Raw genomic sequence first — 20,313 nt, forward strand, 5'->3', positions numbered from 1 at the left:
TCCATACTTGAGTTATTTATTCTTATGTTACCTTAGTTTCCTTACCTATTAAAAGAAACAAGTGTATTTTCCTTTTGCTTCTGTCTTCTCTCAAATATCAATTTAAAGATCTCTTGATCTTTAGATCTGAGGTGTCTCTCTCGTTCACCTAAGTTATGACATTTACTTAGCTAGGTAGTCATCTCTCCCATCTTCTTTTCCTTTACAGTGTCTTAAACCTAACCTGGAAGGAAGAGATAAAGATATCTCCAGTGCCTCCCAAATGCTTTTGTTTTCTCTCTGTTCCTAAATGTCAATATGAGTTGCTTTACTTGTCCCCTTTTCCTATTATTTATACCCATTCTGATCAATGGAGGAGGGAGGTAAGCCCTCAGCCACTCTCAGGTTCCCCGTGAGGCAAACTGTCGCTGCACGGGAAGGCCTGACAATTCCACAGTGCTGCTCTTTCTGCTCTTCCCGTCGGGGACTTGGCCAAGAGACCGGTCAATGCTCTAGGCATCTGTTATCATCACAGGGGTGGGCGAGGCTGCTGCTTCACTGAAGCAGGTTCCTGACAACTTCCTGTAATCTTCCTATGGCCAGGTTATCTCCCATGCCATCTCTGAACACGTGGAAGACGCAGGCGTCCACTCGGGAGACGCGACTCTGATGCTGCCCACACAGACCATCAGCCAAGGCGCCATTGAAAAGGTCATTATTTATAGATAAAAGTCAACTGGGAAAAAAGCAGAGATAAAAACAGTTTTTAAAGCTAGGTAGCAATGTTGGACATGCCCCAGGTAGAATTTCATTATTATAAGAACTTCCTTGCTCTGAGTCAGCTGAGTATTTTTAAAAAGGTGAAAGATTTATCCGTTCTGCAGAGAAACTAGAGGGTCAACTGGGTGTTTTGAAGATAACAATTTCCTTCACTGCCCCTTAGAGCCTGTTTGGTTGTACACAAGTGCAGTGGCTCTCTGACTTCAGTGTGCTTCACAACCGCCTGGGGAGCTTGTTCGAGTACAGATCCCTGGACTCCAGCCCCAGTTTCTGAATCTGTAGTACTGAGCAGAGTCCCCAAGTTGCCCCCAGAGCTTCTGGCTCTGGCTATAGGACACAGAAATTCCTGTATGTGACACACAGATCTTCCCCACAAGGAGACACCGTTTCCTTCCGATCATAATATCTACCCTTGAAGAGACCTGGGCAACAGGAAAAGATAGAAAAAATCCCTTTGATCTCCGCAATACCACGTAATTTCGGGGCTGCACCTCTCAGCAGGTGACCCATTAGATCGATACAGAGTTTGGTCTTCAGTTTCTGGTCCTGAAGCAACTAAACCCAAAGGATTCCATTTAACCCTCAAAGTAAACCAGAATATATCATTGTAGGTAGGAGCATTTATTTGCTGAGAAGTAACCCTATAAAATTATATTTTCAGCCTAGTATCCTGTTGTGAATATTTAGCACATATTATTATTTTGTTAATAGGAACCTAATGGTAGCTGCTATTATTTTGTTATTGTTCTTGGAGATGGAGCTCTCTGTGAAGATAAATGAAAGAAGTATAAGTTTATGATTCTGTAACTTTTTTTGGTTTATATCTAAAGAACACTGTTAGAACTATATTATTATTCTTTTGATCTAGGTGAAGGATGCTACCCGAAAGATTGCAAAGGCTTTCGCCATCTCTGGCCCATTCAACGTCCAGTTTCTTGTCAAAGGAAATGATGTCCTGGTAAGAAATGCCAAGGTGTTTGAGAGGGCACCTTGCTGCATTAGGTCATTGGTTTGTGTCCCTCTAGTGACCTTAACTGTAAACACAACCATAGAGCAACTGAGGCCCTGCCGCTTTAGTCACTGGGTATGGGACGTTTCCCAGCGTGTAACACAGGCCCTTGGTGACACTGGTATGTTAGTCACAGCTTTGTAAAGCACTCTGATCCATTGGAAAAGTCACTGTCTGCCATCTATACTATAGGATAGATGGATACAGTGACTATATAAAGTAATCTGAACATGTATAATAGTGGTAAATTAAATGCACTGAAGGTTTGCTTCACTCTTTTCCCAGAAAAGAAAGCTGTTACTTATGCCATTTACCAAAAAATAAAAAATGTTAAGTTAACTAGGTTAGTCTTAATTATTTTAATCTCTTTCATTTAGCCAATATTGATTCAGCATCTGCTATGCAAAGTCATTGGGTAGTCACAAAGATTTGCAAAATTCAGTCTCAGTTCCCAGAGATCTTCCATTTAGAGAGGACCAAGAACAAGATGAATTTGTACATAACCAGAACATTAGTTAGAGTGTAATAGCTGCTCGAAGTCTGTATGAATAAGATGGCATTGGCGTCATAGGAGAGAGCATATCTGCCAGTTTGCATGTGCACATGTGCGCACACACATGTGCATGAGCTATGTGTATTTGAGTGTCGTTTGTCTGGTTGTCTGGCTTTAAGTAGCTTATAAAAGATTTCAAGGAAGATTCTGTATTTTGAGCTGGATCTTAAAGAATGGCTAGAAGGAAGGTAGAGAGGACATTACACAGAGAACATCTACGAGAACGTGTGGCACATTTTAGGACATAGTGACTAGTTCAGTTGAGCAAGATCATCTTTTCCTAGGGAAATAGTGCAAGGTAAATGAAAAGTGAGATTGGGGCCAGGAAGGAGGTACAAGATAACACAGAGGGACACAGAGACAGGAGGCTAGAAGGCCTTCGAGGACTAGACCTTAATCTGATGGCCAGTGAAAACCCAATGAAGGCTCTCAGTAGGGATGCAGGATCTCCTAAGCTCTGCATTAATGTCAGTCTCTTGGTGGTACGAGGCGATGGAATTGTGGAAAGGGGAAAGCCAGATTTCAAAGATAGTGACTGAAAGGCAACTAGTTAGCAAAAGCGCAAGCGGTGGGAGTGAAGGGAGAAGCTGGCAGAACAAGAGCTGATCCTCACTCAATAACAGCTGGAACCCAGCTGGTGGGAAAATATTAATATTGCTGTCATTAGCTCTCACCATCTCTTCTTTTGTCTCTTCTTTTGAATTTTGTTCTCTCTCCAGGTGATTGAGTGTAACCTGAGAGCATCTCGGTCCTTCCCCTTTGTTTCCAAGACCCTTGGGGTAGACTTCATTGACGTGGCCACCAAAGTGATGATTGGAGAGAACTTCGACGAGAAACCCCTTCCAACACTGGAGCATCCCATCATTCCTGCGGACTATGTTGCAATTAAGGTAACATTTGAAAACAAATCTATTAGTCATTTTTGTAAGTTCCAAGGAAGAAGAATGATTTTTCACCAAAAGAATCTTGATGTTTTATGAACCTTCTTACTAAAGTGCTGGACCAGGAAGTTATGATGTTTTCTTTGAATAATGTAATGCAGGTGCACTACAGTCAACTTTATGTGAACTACTGTGCATTTCAAAAAATCATTTAGAATTGTTTAACTTCAAAACTGACTAGCTGAGTGAATTATAACTACGTGTATGCAGCTGATAGACGATGGTACCAGTTTGGTTGGTAAATTGAAATCATGGGCATATATTGTTAGCACAAGGCCTGAATTGAGCCATTTTTGAAATGTGCCAAGACTTCCAGAATGTATGAGTCTTGTAAAAGTCTTTTTTCTGTGGTGCTGGTTAAATTCTTACCGCCTTGGCCACCGTCGCTTAGTTCCTACTTTCTTTAGTGGCACAATTTTTCCACTTGAAAAGTTGAGACAGCAGTTACTGTTCACAGTGATACTGTGAAAGTGACGAAATTGCCGGCATCTTTATGAAGAGTGACCATGAAAATGTAAGCGTTTGTTCACTAATTTTCAATACTCGGTGTGTATATGTGTGTATATATATATATATATACACACACATATATATTTCTAATAACAACTTGTAATAAAGCCATTTGAACTTCTCTAGCTGCCCCAGTGTGTCCATGCACAGAGTATTTATGACCTGAACTACTTTACTGGACGAGCATGAGATTAGTGAGGTATTATGTAAATATATATGAATTTTTTAGATAAAACACACATGAGATTAATTTATATTGATTGATATATTCATGTGACACTTACATATTTTAGATGCCTTTAAAAGTTTTCCATTTCTATATGTACTGATGACCTTAACCATAATTGTGTTACAGCTGAGATTCTGGCTTCTTTTACAGTGGAAGCTTTAAGTTGAAGCTATAAATAAAAAATATTGATTAATCTTCCTTAAGTTAATAATTTAGGATGCCTTGGATTTTATAGTGCACTGAAATAGAATGTCACTTTTTATGTTGGGAGAGGGTGGCATTTTAACCCTGAAGATGGTGACAAAACATAAATTATTAAAGTTTTCAATGGGATATACATACGAAAATCTTTTTGAGACCAACAAGGTCCTGAAAAATATTTTTCCACTGAAGATTCTGTATATAAATTTCAAATTCATGTTCTTTATTCATAGACATAGGAATACATATTTTCACACACACAAAACAATTTCCCACGAAACCATATTGTTGGATAGATATGCATTTTTCAAAATGCACTGTATCTTCCAGTTTACTTCTTCCCTAGTTATTATTGTACAGGAATCTACTGTTTTCACATTACCTATGTATAGTCAGTTTTAATGTAGCCCTAGTGAGGTGAGTGGCTCTCAGCAGATGAGGGTTCGGGGAAGCTGGAATGTCTAATAACTTGACTAAGGCGACCCAGTGAAATGACTCCAAGCTAGAATTCCCATGATAACTTAGGTGCCAGAATCAAAGGAGGAATAGTCTAGACTAGATGAATGGATATATGCAAGAAATAAGAATTCGGTTCTTAGTGAGTTGCACTGATAAAAATAAATGAAAAAGAAGCACTCCTATTGATGTTCCAGTTCTTGTGAAAGTTCTGAGCCAAAGTGTTTCGAAGCAGAATGTTTTTCAAAGCTTTTTAAGAGGTGTCAACAACAGTTTAAGATCTCAGAAGTACGCTTACAGACAGAAATTTTTGGCAAGGTGGCTGTTGCAAGTTCAACTGATCAAAACAAGAAGAGGAATGTTTCAAAAGCCAACCAAGAAAAAAAAAATGTGTTTGAACTCTGTGTTTGGGTAGACCAATGCCCAATAGACTTCGTTTGAAATCACTCCAGTAGGAATCTGTGTAGGCCAGATTAGAAACCCTGGCTTCGACTGGTCACAGGGGCCCTATTTACAGAAATAATTTGTGATTATTTAACCCAAGTTTTTGGCCAAAAGCTCAAGAAATTCTTGGACCAGAGTTTTAAAGCTATTTTTCAAGTCAGATGCTTGGACCAAAGAGATTTTTTACATGTCTACCATAGCCTAAATGAATCGTGTGAAAGATTCACTAAACGTATTTTTCTCTCTTAGTCCTTTTATACCTTTCTCACACATTTTTCCACCCGGTTTTTTGTTTTGTTTTGTTTTGACAGGCTCCAATGTTCTCCTGGCCCCGGCTGAGGGATGCTGACCCCATTCTGCGATGCGAGATGGCTTCCACTGGAGAGGTAACTAGTTAATGATCCACAAATGCTCTTATTAAATCTACTTTGAAATATATGGTTTTATGGTTTTATGGACTATGGTAAAGCAAGTTTGCAAGTAGTAAGGGGGACACAAACTTCTGCTATCAGAATGAGTCTGAAAGGGCTTAATTCTGAGCTAAAGAAAAATCTTTTACTTTTGGGGCCCGGAGTCTAAATTCTTACTTATAGTTCAACATGTGACTATAATACTTGTGTTTCTAATTCATGTCCACGTTACCCATTAAGAATATTTTTCAAATATCTTCAGAGTCCTTCTTTTTATTTTAAAGCTCTCAGGGTCTCTCTGCGATAGAATCCTCCCCCCAATTAGATCAGTGGATTTTTACTAGCGAGATGCAAAATGAATGTACAGCATTAGAAATATCATGGGCCTAAATTTTATGCAACATGAAAATGTGTGCAAAATTTCAGACCCACTTTCAAAGCACCTTTAACCTCTTGGGGATTATCTAAAGCTATAACGGGACTGGCCACTGGATGTCCCTCTTCACTTGTGCTGCGACTCTGGCAGCTGAAGGTTTCTTCAAGAACGTGAAATGTATTTCTTGTAGAGAGCTGTCAGATTCTAGAAAGTTCCCTACACGTCAGTGTCAAGACATTTTATGAATCACCTAGCCCTTGACAGACTTACCAGGTACAACCTTCAATTCTCATCCGTGCACATCAGGGGTGTCAACATCAGACTGTGAGGCATCATTGTTTCCTTTTGGTATTAAGGGAAACCTGAAAGGGGAAAACATTTAATTCCAACAAATAGAGGATGTTGTAAATGGTTGCCTGGGTATAAGCAAGGTCTGTGGTGAGAAGCCAGGTGAGACAAGAAGGTGGGCCGTGAGGAGTGAATGGCTATCTTGTTTGTATTTGCACTGATCATGGCATTCTCTTAGCTCCTTTGCTGCTTCTTTAAATGTAACAGGTGAGAAACCTGCCTTTAAAGTGAGCGTCCTCCACTACCTTTCTGGGCTGCTTGAAGGAGGCTCTCTTCAGGTTAATCTTGATCTCATGGTCGCTCAGTAACAGGGCTATTTTCAGCTGGTTCAGCGTTCAGATCAGGAAGAGATCTGTTTTCCTTCATGCTGTTTGCTCTAGTGTGGCAAATCTATTTTCAGTTCCTAAGTCCATCCTGCCTCCAGACATACATTATTGGAGTTGTTGAAATATGGAAATATGAAAAACTTAGAAATTTGCCTCCCCCTTTTTTGTGTCTATCTCAGAAATATAAAAGATCATTCTTCTTCCAGTATTAGAGTCCTATTTCCAAGTGGCACTTAAGTGTGTTGTTACAAGGTCTATTGTATAACTGAAATCAGAGTAATTCTAGCTTAGCGAAATGTCAGTTATGCTTGAAAGATGTTTTTAATAACAATAAAATTTTTTTTAAAGATTTTTTTAGTGATTGAATGGCTTACTGTGGGACTGAATGTACCTTTAGGTCCTAATCTAGGTGAGGGGCATTTCATCTTCTTAGTGGTGAGGAGGGCGTGTTAGTCCTAATCTGTACCTGAACATCTGACTACTTTCTATGGTTTTCTGTAGAAAACTGCTGAAACCTCCTACGCGTTGTTGTGTCTGCACTTATGATGGGATGGCCTGGGTTCTTTCATTCGAACTTGGATCCCATTAAGTTAGTTGGCCACACCTGGACCAAAGGAAATGTTCGCAGTGGAGTATATAGGGTGTGGCAAAAGTAGGTTCACAGTGGCTCATGTGGAAAACAATGCGGTAATTAACAAATAGTAATACAAGAATAAACTGTGTTTTGTATACTTGCAACTGTCAACCTTCTTTTGCCCCACGCTGTATACAGGTGGTCAACTGAAGGTCAAAGTGACGAGAACTTTCCTTTCATAGTAAGGGAGTCACTTGCTTAGAGAAGAAAGGTACCACAATGGTAGTTCTGTACCTGTGCCAGGTGATGATGTGCGAGGCAGAATCCACTCCCATCGTACTCTCATGGACCACTTGCTCTACGGTTATGCTGGCCATGTGACTTGTAGCTATACTGTAGCACAATTACCCTAGATGAAGCCTCTACTAGCATAACATTATATGTTAGTTTAAAATTGTTTTTTTTTTATGGCTGTGGGATTCGGGCCTAGTAGCATGGTATTTAGGTTCATTTCATGAAAATGATTTAAAAAAAAGGCAAACTCCTTTGAGATTTTCATGTACTTACTGAATTGCTCAGAAGGCTCTCTCCTCAGCTGCGTGAGATGACTCCGCATCTGTTGATCAGCAGTTCTGCATTTGTGCTACTGACCTGTGAACTCATGCACTGTTGTGTAGCATACAGAACACACACTGTTATTTAAACATTGTCATAGTAACATTTGGTAACTCACCACATTATGAACCAGAAGCTGTGATTTGCATCCAAATAACTCACAGTAGAATCCAGTTATGTTGTTCCGTGGAGTGCTGTTGGATAGGGAAAGAATTGCTTATTCATTCATTATGCTTAATTAAAAACATAAGATACCTCTGCCCTGGCCAGCCTTTTCATCTCCGCATTCAGACTGCATGGGCAACTCAATAAACCCTACAAGAGTCTGTGAGTAAAGTGCTTTCCATTTGTAGTTGTTTTTTTAATTTTTTAAATAAAGGTGGTTGACTATTATTTGCTTTCTTTTCTTGTATTTTTAAAATCTATTCTAAACAGGTGGCTTGCTTTGGTGAAGGTATCCATACAGCCTTCCTGAAGGCAATGCTTTCCACGGGATTTAAGATACCCCAGAAAGGCATCCTGATTGGAATCCAGGTATGTGGTATGTGGTTGTGTACATGTCTGTGGTCACTTTCTGGGAATGGCTGGGGGAAGGGACCTTAATTACAGTATAGAAGAGGGAGATTTGTTTTAAGTTCCTCTAAAGAAAAAAGCACCTTATACAAAGAATGGCCATTTTTTCTCTATGTGTTCCCTGATGTTTGCCTTTTTCGATTGCAGTGGATAGCACAAATAAGTGAATAACTAAAAAAGACAGAAAGAAAAAGTCTCTGGTGGAAGGATGTTTGTTCTGAGAGACATTTAGAGCGCCTTATAAAGGAATCTCTTTTATTCTTTGATTACATCTTTTCCACATGTTTTGCTCTTAGTTCTTGCTCCTTAGCCCTGAACATAGGCTTTCCGTAAAGCTGGGTCTCACCTCTTCTTTCTCTCTGTCTAGGTCCGTGTCTGTCTCTATCTCTTTACTTTCCCCATTTCCAGCTCATCTATGTCTACAGTGTCCATTCTGCTTTCTATAACAATCACCGTTAGATTGTAAACCGCAGCAAGCTTGTATTTCCAACGATCTGCCAGGCACCTGTATCTGAGGTCTCAAACACAGCACGTCTCCCAAACTGAAAAGTCCTGTTACCCTCATCCTGACCTTTGTTCCTCCCTTTCTTACATTCATGCACTCACATTTCAATTTTTACTAAATGTCAAAGGTTAAAAGTTCAAGAAGACATGGGCATTGTTTGAAAAACTTTCTCAGGTTAGTTCTTAAAAGGCAGTGACTTAATGGTCCTAAGAAAGTCAGCATATCCCACAGTACACTGTGGAGGTTCTTGAAATATTATTTGGTAAGCATGGTGCAATAATTGTAAGTAAATATCTCCATATAATGAAAAGGATATTGTTGGTTTATTATTCCAAGTCAAATACAAATCTTAGTGCAAAACAGTAGCCAGAAAGTTACTGTACTTTTGGAATAATTATTGCAAGAATGTAAAAACTATTCTGTTTATAAATTGCCTAAAAAATGCTGGATGTTTCCAAAGGGTCATTCACTTTCTTTTGACATTAGTAATTCTTGGATCTTTGAAAACAATAGATGGTCTTATATATCACCCCTGCCGTACTTTTAATAAGCTCAGACCCTGCATGGTTACATAAAAAATATTAAAATATAATTAGAACAGTACCAGGTATTCTCAAGCCAGTAGGTGATTATTATACATGCCACCCCATTAGGGTGTCTTAATATCCGCAAATTAGACCCTGGAGACTGGATGGGTTGTGCTTTGGCGAACTTTCTGCAAAGAGTAACTTGGGATTGTGTTTTATAAAGGTGCCGAAAGGGTGACGGTGAACCCTTAGAGCAGAGACTAACAAGATGACTTGCAATTGCAAAGCTTAATGGCAGTTTAGAGACACATCACACCATGTGAGAGACTCATTACACTATAAATGGGCATTAAGTATTATTAAGTTGCAAGTATGAGGGTATTTGCCCAACTTCCAGTTATGGCTTAAAGTTTAATGTGAGACCTGGGGGCATTCAGAGGAGACCATGCCCTTAATCCCCATCTTCACAACTAATCATATAGTGCTAACATTTTAAAATACCAGTTTAAAAAGGCAGTGATGTATAAAATTGGGGCTTGTTTGGTTTCAGTGCTGCAGGGAAATGTGAAGCAAAAATTCATTTGATCCCTATGAAGTATTTGTGAACAGAATTTTTGCTTTGCAGGAAAAAATGGGGGGGGGTGGTGGTAGAGAAAAAAGGAGTCTTCTTAAGCCAGGGGTTTTGTCTGTAGAGCTTCCACATTTTCGTGTGCTCTTTTTAAAAGAAATAGCAGCTACCTGAGTTATTGCAAAGAACTTTCCCCTGTGCATGAGTGCATAATGGTAGGGATTTAAATATATATAGGTATTTTAATTACCAAGACAAAAGAAAATATTTAAAGAAATGTTTAATAAAATTATATTTGATAAAATATTTGCAGCTGTGATACATTTGATCAGCGTGACTCTAAGAGTCTTCAGAGATATACAAGAATCATTTTCTTACATGGGAGGCCAGGAAAAGCTGCCAGCACCAACAGTTAATGTATTGTCTCGCCATGACCATGTGAGGGACTTGCACTGATAGTGATTTAAAAAATATGTAGTCATAAATTTAAGTGAACAATATGACAGAATATACTAACTAGAGTGTTCCTAGCTATCAGAGTCACCAGCATCTTCTTAGTTAGAATGGGACCCAAATCTAATTGCACCTTTTTACCCAAACTTCATGGCAATTGTGGACAAAGTTATTAGGGTTCCATATCTCAGGATACACTGTACTTTTAAAAAATGATTTTATTTAACGTGATTTCAGTAGGTCAGAAGAATCCATATAGATTCACTTGAATATATAAAGTCAGAACTTAAACCTAAGATAGCACTGCTAATATGTAAATGGGGGTTAGGGCCAGTAAGTACAAAGGAAGGGATTTAGTTGAGTTATGTAATGAAGTTCTAACAAAGAGAGTCTACGATGCATTTTGAGAGAGAGCGCCGAATCCTAACCACTAGACCACCAGGGAACTTTACGATGCATTTTGATACGTTAAGATAATCATTGCTTCAGCGCATGTGTCGACTTCACTTACAGCGAGGCATTGGTAGCCAGCACGGTTGCAGTTAATTTGCTTATTATTCCTTCATGTATAAATGGGGGAGGATGGTCAATATCTGTCCCATTTGTTCGAGGTAAAGGCTTCTTGTCTCTTCATCTCCCCACCTGTCTGCTATGAGTAGAAGGATTGAACTGAAGATACCTCAATTCATTATTAATATTTTACAGTAAGTTGTAAGAGAAAAATTGGGAAAAGAGAACTACAGAGAAGAGATAAAAGTGACTCTGACCCAGGAAACATTTTTCTTATTGTTGATGGTTTAACGGGTACTTTCCATAGTAATTATTACTAGCGAATATCAGCCACCTCAAAACACTCAGTAAATAAATACTTTGTGTTTGGGAGGTGGCAGGCGTGCACTCATTGCTTTTATTGCCGTCATCTTAACTCTTTACTTCTCTTCCTCACTCTAATCCTTTATACACAAAGAGCCCCAGTGTCTGCCCTTCCAAGGTTAAATACGTCCTATGAGTCAAATTATGTAGGACATTTGAAATGTTGGTAACCTCAACTTGGTGTAACTAGGACTTTGGGGGAAAATTAGGATTTAGATTTTTGTCAAAGGATCTTTGTCAGCTTAACTATTACACTCAAGGTATCTCCACCCAGAAGCTTTCCATAGGTGTGGATCCAAATATAAAACAAAGCACAGTGCAGGCTTGCAGAGGAAGGAAAGCATCTCTGAGTCTCCCACAAGTTTCCAGCTCCCTTTCATCCCATCAGGCTTTTTCCTTTCTTTCTTTTTCTTTTCTTTAATTTTTTTTTTTTTTTTTTGTGCTATGAGCAGGCAATCTACCTCATTTGAAGCTTTCTGGAACACCGTTTAACAAGAAATGATTTACTCTAGAGTAGATCGAGAGCATTGGCTGTTTGTTCCCCTCTGATTGGGCTATTCAGGGCCGCTTGTGGAGAGGCCAGCGCAGTCCTGACATCTGTGCTTCCTCGATGCTCAGAAACACAAAGCAAGCGTTTATTTGAAAAGGACAACTCCCAGGGACTTGAATAACCTTTTATCTTCCATACAGAATCGTTAGGAACAACCATAGAGTTGTCAATCCAGACGTCCCTGTATTAACCTGACTTTTCCGTTCTGCAGCCAGAAGCTGGAGTAATGCGAAAATGGTCATTGGAGGAAATATAGAGATAGATAGATAGATAGATAGATAGATAGATAGATAGATAGATAGACAGACAGATAGATTTTAGTTTTAAAGGGCTTCTTTCTTATAAACATTTTCCAGGAAATAAATCGGCTTGTACTTTTCACCTCTAGTTACAAATGGTTTCTTACCCAGGTATTTTCAATCAGCTATTAAATCGGAGGCTGCTCAGATGCAAGCTGACAGCTGTAATTTCTTTCTGTAGAGAGGCTGTTTTATGTGTCACAAGTGTTCAATACATGTTTGATAGAAGTTTAAAATGTGCTAGGAAGGCCTCCGCTCTGGACGGGGAGGCGGAGTGGTTCCCGGGCGGGGAACTGCTGATACTGTCCGTGTAGGATGTTTATCTTTTCCACTTGGGGGGCAGCGCTAACACAGCTCCACAATGAGGGGCTGACTGCTGTCTGCAGGTCTGGGAGGACTTGCTGACTTATTTTACTTTAAAATGCTGAAGAAGAAAAATGACATTCTAGGGCTCCTCCCTCAACATTTTTCATGTGTCTTTGGCCAAGGTCAGTGCATCTGCACCTCAAATCATAAAGGGGAGAAAGATGGTCCTCCTCTTCCCTGTTCCCTCCTCTTCCTAGACTTGAGTGTGTTTCCAAATCGCCAGGAGGGTTTGCTAAAGCAGATGACTGGGATTCACCTCAGAGGTCCTGATTCTATAGGTCTGGGCTAGGGCCCAAATTTTCCTGTTGGGAACAAAGTTCCAGGTGAGGCCCAGTTGCCGAGAGATCACATTTTGAGAATCACTGTACTTGAGAAATGGTATTTTAGAAAACTGTTTCAACTGTTATGTCATCACACAGCCATCTATTGTAAGTGACTTCTTGGTAGAGGACAATTTAAGGGGGTGAGAATAGTTTGTTCAATTCATGGTTAGTCTCTTAATCAGTCAGTCAGTGCCTGTTGGACCTCTTTATGTTGAGCCTTCTACGGTACTTCAGTGCTGACTGAAGTCTGTTCTTTGATTAACAGAAGGTCAAAATGCAATGATCCAAAATCTAGACCTTCATTTAGAGTATTTCGTTCTTATTTGCCGTATTTCAAGGAACTTAAAATATGCAGAAAACCTAAAATGCCATCTAATTTAGTCTATTGCTTTCCAAGCAGAATCAAACTTGAAAAAATGACTCTCCTATTTTTCTAACCTGGGTTTTTTTTGTTGTTCTGTTATAATTGTCCCAATTTCTCCCCCATTGCTCTCCCCACCCCGCCCACTTCCCACTCCCACAGTCAACCCCCAACCTGTTTTCCATGGGTCCTCTATACATGTTTCTTCCCCTTCTTTCCCCTGTTTCCCCCTCCCACCCTCTCCTCTGGTCACTGCCAGTTTGTTCTTTATTTCCATGCCTCTGGTGCTATTTTGTTTGTTTATTTTGTTCATCAGGTTCCACTTATGGGTGAGATGATATGGTATTTGTCTTTCACCTCCTGGATTATTTCACTTAAGAGACTGCCACGTATCTCTTTAGATTGCCCTAACATCGCCAAGCTACTCTCTAATTTTATACTTATTTATTTTATTTTTTGTGTCTAGCCATAGCTTCTTACAGCTAAGCCCGTTTCTTCCGTTTTGGTCCTAGATAGAAAGGGAAAGCTCCTTTTCTGGGCATGGTTACAATCTGTGTTCCAGAAGGCTGTCATGAGTAAGCCCTGAGCCTGCCTTGACTGAGATTTATCCAGTTGCATTTGTCTTTTCTATTTGCCAATAGTTTCCTCTCATAAAACTGCTGTTCTGGGACTGAGAGGGCCAGAGTCTGAAAGAATTCTATATTTGAACATAGGCTTTGGGGTCTTTTCCTAGGATGTAGATCTGTCCTCAGAAAGCCTATGAAAGTAAATACTAGGAGGTTTTATGGGCTGGCCATTATCAAAATTGGGCAAGGATCTTGATATGATTTGTTATCACAATTTGTAGTTTTTCTAAAATTGTGAAATAAGATCATATCCATGACTTTTTTCAACCATAACTAATGTAGTTCCTAAACTGATTACAAAACATTTACTAAATTAGCCAAATTATGTCATCTGGGTATAAACTTCTTACAAGGAAAAACAGCCAAAATGCTCTCATTTAAAGCAGAATGGATTTTTATTTGAACTTTGAATGATTTTGCACACTCTGTTTCGCTCAGTTACTCATATATACTCATGTTAATGAGCTGAGGTCACTGGCTGACCTTAGGGCAGGCCCCTTAGCTCTGTCTTTGACTCACTCCTCTCCCGCAAATACTGGCCTTTGGCCACAGGAAGGCGGTCTGTTCAGAACTGGGGAACCCTGAGGGCGATGGGCAGGAGTCCAGGGAGGGCGGGACCTGGAAACGGGACGGGTCCAGCTGGGGCTCTAGAAGGCCACAGCAATGGACTCTAAGAAAATGTCTGAACAGAGAGACGCAGAGTGAGGGAAGCTTGTTCTAAAATCTGTGTGAGGAGGAAGCTGGTCTGCGTGAAGTGTGACAGCCCGTGGAGGAACCCAGGCATGAACACTAAGGTGCAGGGGCAGGAATCTAGTCCCTGGGAGGAAAAAATCAAAACCAATTATTTGAAGAAGAATAATAATGAGAACTGTTAATGGACAAGTAATTTTTCTAAGTCATTCTTCTAACAAATAGTTCATCATTTAGATTCATTCACTGAGTTGTGGGGGCTAAAAAAATGACTTTTTCCCCTCTCACCTTCTGAGTTTTTCTAGCTAGGCTAATAGTCAAATTTGCAGAGGGAGAGTAACAGGAGAAAATGTACATTGTTTATTACAGATGCACATGCTGGGGGTTTTGTAAAATGAGGCCTGAAACACATTGGGCAGCTGAGATTTATATGCCAACATGGAGAAAGGAGAAATAGGCCATTTATAGGTAGCTACAGAACACCCTAACATACAGGGCAAACAAGTTCTTTTGCTAGGCAACTCAGAAACAATGTAACAACAGGAGGGAGGTGGGATAGACCAGTGGGAGGTGGAGTCCTAGCAGGCCCTTGCCTGGAGCCTTCCTATCTGATGTTAGGGAGAATGTGTTAAGATTCCCTTTCCAAAGCAGGCCTTACCTTAGCATCTGAATCTCTCAGGCTGGAAGGGGAGAAGGTCAAAGGTTCTTTCTGAATCTTTTGTTTCTTATTAACTGGCTTAAAATCAGTATCCCAAAAGGCACTGCTTGGTGGGGGGCCAACTTTGGTCCCCTTCAGAGTACTTATAAGAACCCTGAAATGTGGATACTGTTATTATTCATGTTTAGTAGGTGGGGAAAGAGCATGCAGAGGTTAAATAAGTTCCAGGTGGCAGTTTATCATGGAGCCCCAAGAAATAGGCTCATTCTTATTCTCATTACCATTTATAAAATGGAGAAATGGAAGCTCAAATACATGAACTGTTCTAAGTAACTATGAATGGTAAAGCTAGGATTTGAAATGCAGCTTGTGACTCCAGAACCTATTGTTTTACTCTTTGCCTTGCACAGGGGTGTCCAACCTGCGCCCCGCAGGCCACCTGCAGCCCAGGGTGGCTATGAATGCGGCCCAACACAAAATTGTAAATTTACTTAAAACATGATGAGATTTTTTGTTGTGATTACGTGTCCCAATGTATTTACTGTGTGGTCCGAGACAACTCTTCTTTTTCCAGTGTGGCCCCGAGACTCCAAAAGGTTGGACACCCCTGCTGGAATAAATGCAAAAGTGAGCTCCAAATGATTGACTTACTGCGGGGCACTGGGTGGGAGCTCCTAGGACAGGGCCCAGTTCCTGAAGGGTGGTACAGAGTTTGAATTCAGCAATTAGACAAGGTTGAACAGGCAAAACAACAGGCGAGGCAGGCTTAGCATTGAGTTCCTAACCCAGGAGTCTTTAAATACTACCTGACCAGGAAAGGGATCCCTGAAGAACAGGGTCTGTTTGCGCCTATGGGCAGAGACTACGTCCTCGATCTTCCTCGATCAAACGGAGTGAAGGGCTTTGAGGGCGAGGTAAAAAGGAAGGGAGCAGGGATTAAGACAATGTGGGTGGAATTTTATCTATATTGGAAAATAAGTGAGAACTCACACTAATTACAGGAGGACAAAGAATAAAACTTGTCACCTTCAAATATAAAACACCTGGCAACACAGGGCACTGCCTTTTATGATGCCGTGAGAGAATACTATATTGCACATGACTAAACGAAAAGCATGTGTATCTAGAAAGTGAATTTTATTAAATTCCTCTAATTTCAGCAATCATTCCGCCCGCAATTCCTTGGTGTGGCTGAACAATTACACAGTGAAGGTTTCAAGGTATGTGACATTTTTTTTTTTACAAGTTGTTTTCAGTCAGCATTGGGCTCCCTCCACCCACATACTGAAAAATCATAGGGAATTAAATAGTTCAAGATATATCCTAACTTGATAATTTCAAATTTTCAGTGGAATAAAATAGTTAGAAAGACTAGTTTTAAGTTTTAATACAGTTATCACAAACTTAGATATTAGCTTATTACACAGAATTGTGACAAAGTTCCAATGCATTTCCATATATTTTCCCTTTCCCTTTTTCTGTTTCAATGTGTAGTCATAGTTTTCAGCTGCTACAGTTACAGGTGTGACCCCTTTGCTATGGAGACATTCACACAAAGCCTGGTTTAGTAACTCCCAAGGCTTGGGGGCGAGGTGGGGGAGGGGCCCGAGGTGGTGGGCTTTGTTGACATAATAAGAATGAATAATTAGCCATACATATTTATTTTTATTTTTCTCCTTTATAGAAGCAGTTATAATTGAGGTTATTACATTTTTGATCATTGCAAATACTTTAAAAATGTTTGAAGTGCCAATTACTCCGGACACTAAGTCCAAATCTCTATTTACAACATCGTATTGCTTCTCGTATTCACCAGCTTCTTCTATGTTCTTTTTTAAATGACACGTGTGTCCCAGTAGGCTTCTTTGCTTCCTGGAAGCCTTCCCTGTGATACAGTGACTGACTTTTCCACTTTACATGCAGCTCTTTGCCACGGAAGCCACGTCAGACTGGCTCAATGCCAACAACGTCCCCGCCACCCCCGTGGCATGGCCCTCTCAGGAAGGACAGAATCCCAGCCTCTCTTCCATCAGAAAGTAAGAATGGGGCAGAGTTGTCTGAGATGACAAAACACGAGATTACCTTTGGAATCAGTGTGACATGAGTACTTCTGAATACTTCGCCTGACCCTCTTGCCAGTCTTCTAAAACTTCTCTCGGTCAACTAATTTAAAATGAGAAATTTGTGGATGATAGTGAAGCTTCATTCTCGTGAACTTTGCTATTACTATGAACACACAGTGCCATGTCTGTGCATGGATATATGTAGCATCTTTCAAAAGCGTTCCTAGTAAGGGTGCTTGCCTTGGCAGATACTGTGATCTCGGTGATGAGAATCTTGGGCATGAGGACCCATGGTTCTGTAATGCAGAACTTTGTATTTGACATCAAAGTAGTATATACATGTGTATGCCAAGCACAAGTTTGGCCCGCTTTCTTTCACTGGGGAAATGCATCTATGAATCAGTCAATTTATTGAGCACTTGCTACCTGCAGGAGGCTGTGATGGGGTGTAATAACGTCGTTCACTGGATTACCTAATGTGCCATTCTTTGTTCAGGTTGGGTACTATGCCTTGGGCTGTGTCAGCATTAGAGTTGTAAGACACAGTATTTCAGCACACTGTGGGACTTCGGGAACACCATTATATAAACACAGAAGTACATGGTATAGGTAGATAATTCTCAGTTGCTCCAGGATATTACAGCTCATCGAACGGCCAAGTAATACCAAGGTCTATGCAATATACTATTTGTTAGAGCTCCTAAGAAGGTAACCTATAAATTATGATTAAATTAATAAAAGAAGGGCAAATTTTTCAGGCCTTAGTAGACTTTCTGTGACGTTATAAGCCCTTGCTTAAAGCTTTGTAAAACAATAATTAGCATTACTTCATGCTTTTGACATTTAAATGTCTCCTGTGTGTGTAGCAGCCCAGCAACAGAATGTGAAATGGTTTAACTCAGAATCAGGTGACCTGCATTTTCCTTCCGTCATCTGCGACGCTCTGGCCGGCAGGCAGGCAGTGAGGTAGAGTTAATCTGGGAGTAGAAATAGGGGCTGGGCAGGACTTCATGCCAGAGGAATCACCTCCTTATAAAATAAGTAAATATCTGTCCAATTACCAATTTTTACTATTGATAGATGGCATTTTCAAGAGAAAACAAACCTTTCCATTTAATTAGTTAGACTTTCACCAGAATTCCTACAAGAACATAATCAAAAATTTTCACCCCCTAATAGTGTAATTGGAACATTTACTTAGAGAAGAACAAATGACAGTTAGGTAAGCCGTGGACTCAAATGGCTAAGAGTAATTTACGTCAGTATTTTAGAAACTAATTATACAATAGGCATGGTTACCTGCAAGCTTCTGTTTGTTTTGTTTACTCCTCCAGACTGATTAGAGACGGCAGCATTGACCTGGTGATTAACCTTCCGAACAACAACACGAAGTATGTCCATGACAATTACGTGATTCGGAGGACAGCTGTCGACAGCGGAATCGCTCTCCTCACTAATTTCCAGGTATGTTCTTTTTCTCAAATACAGGCCGCATGAGGATTTTCACTTGTGTGCCGCCCTTAAGAGTGTTCACCGACCTATGCCCATCTCTCCCCTTCTGGTTTTGTAGCAAGCAGAATGGAGAAGGATGTCTAAGGAGAATCTAAAATAATGATGCTATTGTGGTAGGTCAGGGCCTAACTGAGACAGTTGGTGATCAAGCAATTGAGATAATCAAAAGGCACGCTCGCCATGGCTCTCTCATTACTCATACAATTATCCTTTAAATAAAAAGTGTGGTGTGGCATGGGATAAAGATACAAACTTTTATTCCACTGTTTCTAACTGAAAATCACCACCTGAAAGCAACAGGTTAGTGATAATGGAAGATTCAGAGGCAGTGCAAGCACTTGCTCAGTTCACAGGAAGTGATCGCATGAGGCATGTTCAGCTCCACTTGGACATGACTCACCAAGTTCTTTATCACGAGGTGGGGAGGAAGAATTGTTCTTCAAGACTCATTAACTTTCTGCCTATTGTATATTTTCCCCAAGTCAGTTTTAATCCCTATTCAGAGGGTGGGGAGTAGGGGGTGTGGGATAAACTTATTCACGGTGAGGGCTGAGACACAGCAGAAAGGCCCCATGAAATCAGAGGTTTTGTCCCTTTTATCCCATGCTCCTTTGAATATTGGGAACAGAAACTGTGACTCTTCACTCCTGTTGCATTAAACACTCACTCTCATATCACCTGGGTCGCTAAGATTCCTACTCTTACATTTTCAGGTGACCAAACTTTTTGCTGAAGCTGTGCGGAAATCGCGTACTGTGGACTCCAAGAGTCTTTTCCACTACAGGCAGTCCAGTGCTGGGAAAGCAGCGTAAAGTCCTGGACCCAGCGCCATTCCTACACCACCCCAAGCCACGTATTACCCCGAGGAACTGATTCCCAACTTCCTTTCCCAAAGATGAATATTGATACCAAACTTTATTCCAGTTTACTCAGTTATGCCTTAATGTTCTTCTCTTTCACCATTAAATTGTCGGTCACTTTTCAAAAACCTTATTCAGCGTCCTTCCTAAGTAACTTGTTCGTCATGGGAATGCGTCTCTTCACTAGTGCCTTGTTTTTTGGTGGGCTAAGCTTCCCTACATGCTTACCTGCAGCTACCATTGTATGGTGCTGATTCCTGGTAATCAAGGTAGAAAAAGTCACTGCTCTGTCTTCTGAACTCTTTCTATAGATACTTCACAGACGCCATTGTCATTGTTTTCAAATAGCATCTGCCATACTCAGGACACTTTAACCAGGCAGAATACTCTCACGATTTGTTAAAGTGAAGTTTGGATTTAATTTATGAAGCCCTTCATCAGGGTGTTTGTTTATTGCTCCTTTTTAATAATCATTCTATCTGGCTCACCCAGGAATATCATTTCTTCCCACAGTACTGAATTTGAGAAGTGTGACAGAGGTCTTTAAAAAATGGATTTCTTTGCAGGACAATAGTTTGCAGTTTTGTGTTTTGAAGTATGTCAGCAGATGGCAGATACTGCTGAGGTGGTTTTATTCCTGTTGTTTGGATTTTTAACCTGAGCCAACCGAAATCTTCAGATTTATGCCATCTCCCCGCCTTCCCCCACCTCTTGCCAATTTTGGATACACTCGGGAGTTACATTCATCCTGTCCC

At 40.3% G+C, this 20,313-nt stretch overlaps 1 protein-coding gene across 1 annotated transcript in view; it reads left to right on the forward strand.

Annotated features, from left to right (window-relative positions):
- The window catches only part of CPS1 (carbamoyl-phosphate synthase 1), a 113,885-nt gene extending 94,194 nt beyond the window's left edge, over nucleotides 1–19,691 (forward strand). Inside the window, exons 30-38 of the mRNA XM_024563735.4 lie at nucleotides 583–690; nucleotides 1,628–1,717; nucleotides 3,041–3,211; nucleotides 5,414–5,488; nucleotides 8,187–8,285; nucleotides 16,284–16,343; nucleotides 17,047–17,159; nucleotides 18,521–18,650; nucleotides 19,412–19,691. Of these exons, the coding sequence (XP_024419503.2) occupies nucleotides 583–690; nucleotides 1,628–1,717; nucleotides 3,041–3,211; nucleotides 5,414–5,488; nucleotides 8,187–8,285; nucleotides 16,284–16,343; nucleotides 17,047–17,159; nucleotides 18,521–18,650; nucleotides 19,412–19,510 (945 nt within the window). The 3' untranslated portion in view covers nucleotides 19,511–19,691. The remainder of the gene's footprint in view (nucleotides 1–582; nucleotides 691–1,627; nucleotides 1,718–3,040; nucleotides 3,212–5,413; nucleotides 5,489–8,186; nucleotides 8,286–16,283; nucleotides 16,344–17,046; nucleotides 17,160–18,520; nucleotides 18,651–19,411) is intronic.
- Nucleotides 19,692–20,313: the final 622 nt, after the last annotated feature.

Source organism: Desmodus rotundus, chromosome 2, assembly GCF_022682495.2.
Source record: "Desmodus rotundus isolate HL8 chromosome 2, HLdesRot8A.1, whole genome shotgun sequence".
NCBI classification, from domain to species: Eukaryota; Metazoa; Chordata; class Mammalia; order Chiroptera; family Phyllostomidae; genus Desmodus; species Desmodus rotundus.